Source organism: Aptenodytes forsteri, unplaced genomic scaffold (genome assembly GCF_000699145.1).
Source record: "Aptenodytes forsteri isolate BGI_AS27 unplaced genomic scaffold, ASM69914v1 Scaffold404, whole genome shotgun sequence".
NCBI classification, from domain to species: domain Eukaryota; kingdom Metazoa; phylum Chordata; class Aves; order Sphenisciformes; family Spheniscidae; genus Aptenodytes; species Aptenodytes forsteri.
In genome coordinates, this window is record NW_008795629.1 from 4,666,399 (window position 1) to 4,668,309 (window position 1,911).

General features: G+C 65.5%; 1 protein-coding gene across 1 annotated transcript in view; it reads left to right on the forward strand.

The window, feature by feature from the left end:
* The first annotated feature begins 658 nt into the window (after positions 1–658).
* B3GNT7 (UDP-GlcNAc:betaGal beta-1,3-N-acetylglucosaminyltransferase 7) overlaps positions 659–1,911 on the forward strand; it is an 8,891-nt gene continuing 7,638 nt past the window's right edge. Inside the window, exon 1 of the mRNA XM_009282378.1 lies at positions 659–735. Within this exon, the coding sequence (XP_009280653.1) occupies positions 725–735 (11 nt within the window). The 5' untranslated portion in view covers positions 659–724. The remainder of the gene's footprint in view (positions 736–1,911) is intronic.

Consider the following 1,911-nt stretch of genomic DNA (forward strand, 5'->3'; position numbering starts at 1 on the left):
CCAGGAGAGGTGGGGTCCTGCATAAGGTGTGGGTCCCAGGAGAGGTGTGGCTCCACTGCTCCAGGGATCCCAAACCATGCTGTGCCCCTGAACACAGAGGCAAAGCTGGGATCTCAATGTCCCTGTGAGAAACTGGGGTTGGGCCCCAGCTCCTTTTTGGGGTTCATCCCAAAGTGACCTGCCCATATTGGGGGGCAGAAAAGACCCACATTCCTTTTCCAGAGATCAAATCCCAGCTGCCAAAAGCACCTCTCCTGGTGAGCGCTGGGATCCCCTTCCCATAAAACTGGGATCCTTTGCAGTTAACAGCTATGGGGCAGGGCCAACGCGCCCCAGAGAGGGCACTGTGCCCGGGGTGCAGAAGGCCCTGAGGGGTGCTGGGGTGGGATCCCCAGTCTGCTGATGGGTGGGTGTCCCATCAGCAGCGTGCCGCGGGGAGGGTCCCCAGAGGGGGTGGGACACCCCGCGTCCCCTTCCCCTGCCGGCAGCGGGGAGCTCTCTGCCTGCTGGTGCGGCTGGGGGGGGCGGAGGGGCAGGGCAAGAGTTAACTTACCTGCTCTGCCATCCCTCTTGGCTCCACCTCGGAGAGCGAGGGGAGGGAAAAGGGAAAAAGTAGGGGGGGAGAAAAAAAAAAGAAGAGGAGGAGGAAGAGGGCAGAGAGAAGCGGCCGGACCGCGGGCAGCCCCGGCCAGCAGCGGAGCGGCCGCCCCGTCCCACTCCCAGCATGTTCCAGTGGTGAGTGACTGCCGGGGAGCGGGGAGCCCGAGCCCCGCTCCTGCCCCGCTCCAGCACCGTCTGAGACCCGGTGTTCCCTGCCCTGCCCGCCCGGCACCGCCGTCCCGGCGCTGCGCCCTGCCCGGAGCCTGGGGGGGCTGTGCGGTCCCCTTTCCAACGGGTCCCTTCCGAGGGGTGCCCCGGTCCCCTCCCCGCCGGGTCCCTCCCGAGGGATGCGCCGGGAGCGGCTGGCTGGGAAAGGGCAACTTGGGCGGGTGAGGCTGCGGATGAGGAAGGGACAAAGGACGGCGTTTGTCCCCTGTCTGTCTGTCCCCGTCCCGGCAGCGACGCTCCCCCTCGCCCCGGCTCTACAGAGAGCTCCCAGGCGGGGTCTTCCCCGATCACCCCCGGGCCTGGGTACCCTGGGGAAGGCTCTCTGGGTGTCCGCTCCCAGCGCAAACCTCGCCCCATCCGGGTGAGGCTGCGGATGAGGAAGGGACAAAGGACGGCGTTTGTCCCCTGTCTGTCTGTCCCCGTCCCGGCAGCGACGCTCCCCCTCGCCCCGGCTCTACAGAGAGCTCCCAGGCGGGGTCTTCCCCGATCACCCCCGGGCCTGGGTACCCTGGGGAAGGCTCTCTGGGTGTCCGCTCCCAGCGCAAACCTCGCCCCATCACCGGAGCTCCGGCGCGGCGCGCGGCGGAGCGGGGCCGTGGGGGCAGCCAGACCTGCCCCGTGGGGTCCCTGTCCCACGGCAGCGCCAGCCTGGGGGCAGATGCCCACGGCGGGAGAAACATCCAGGGTTTCACCTCTTGCCGCTTTCCCAGCCCTGTGTTTTTACCGCCTTGTATTTAAACCAGACGTCTTTTATAAGAAGGGGACGTGTCTGCGGACACCCCGGGATTGGGGACAACCATCGTGAGCTGGGGCCCCGCTTGACGCTTGCACCCAGCCGGTGTGGGCTGCTTTTGGAGACATTTGGGTGCTTTCTGCCCAGCATCTGCTCCTAGATAAGATCCCCTCTCCAAAGCCGTTGGCACCGCCAACAGAAAAGGCTCTATACTGGCGGTGCCTCTGCCGGCTCAGTGACTGGGTCTAATTGAGAGGCCAGAAAAATCCAAATAAATAGATAGCCATGGCCGATCAAAGACGTTTTCATGCGGATCAAAAGTGGCTGGGGGGGGTTTCTGGGGGGCAGGG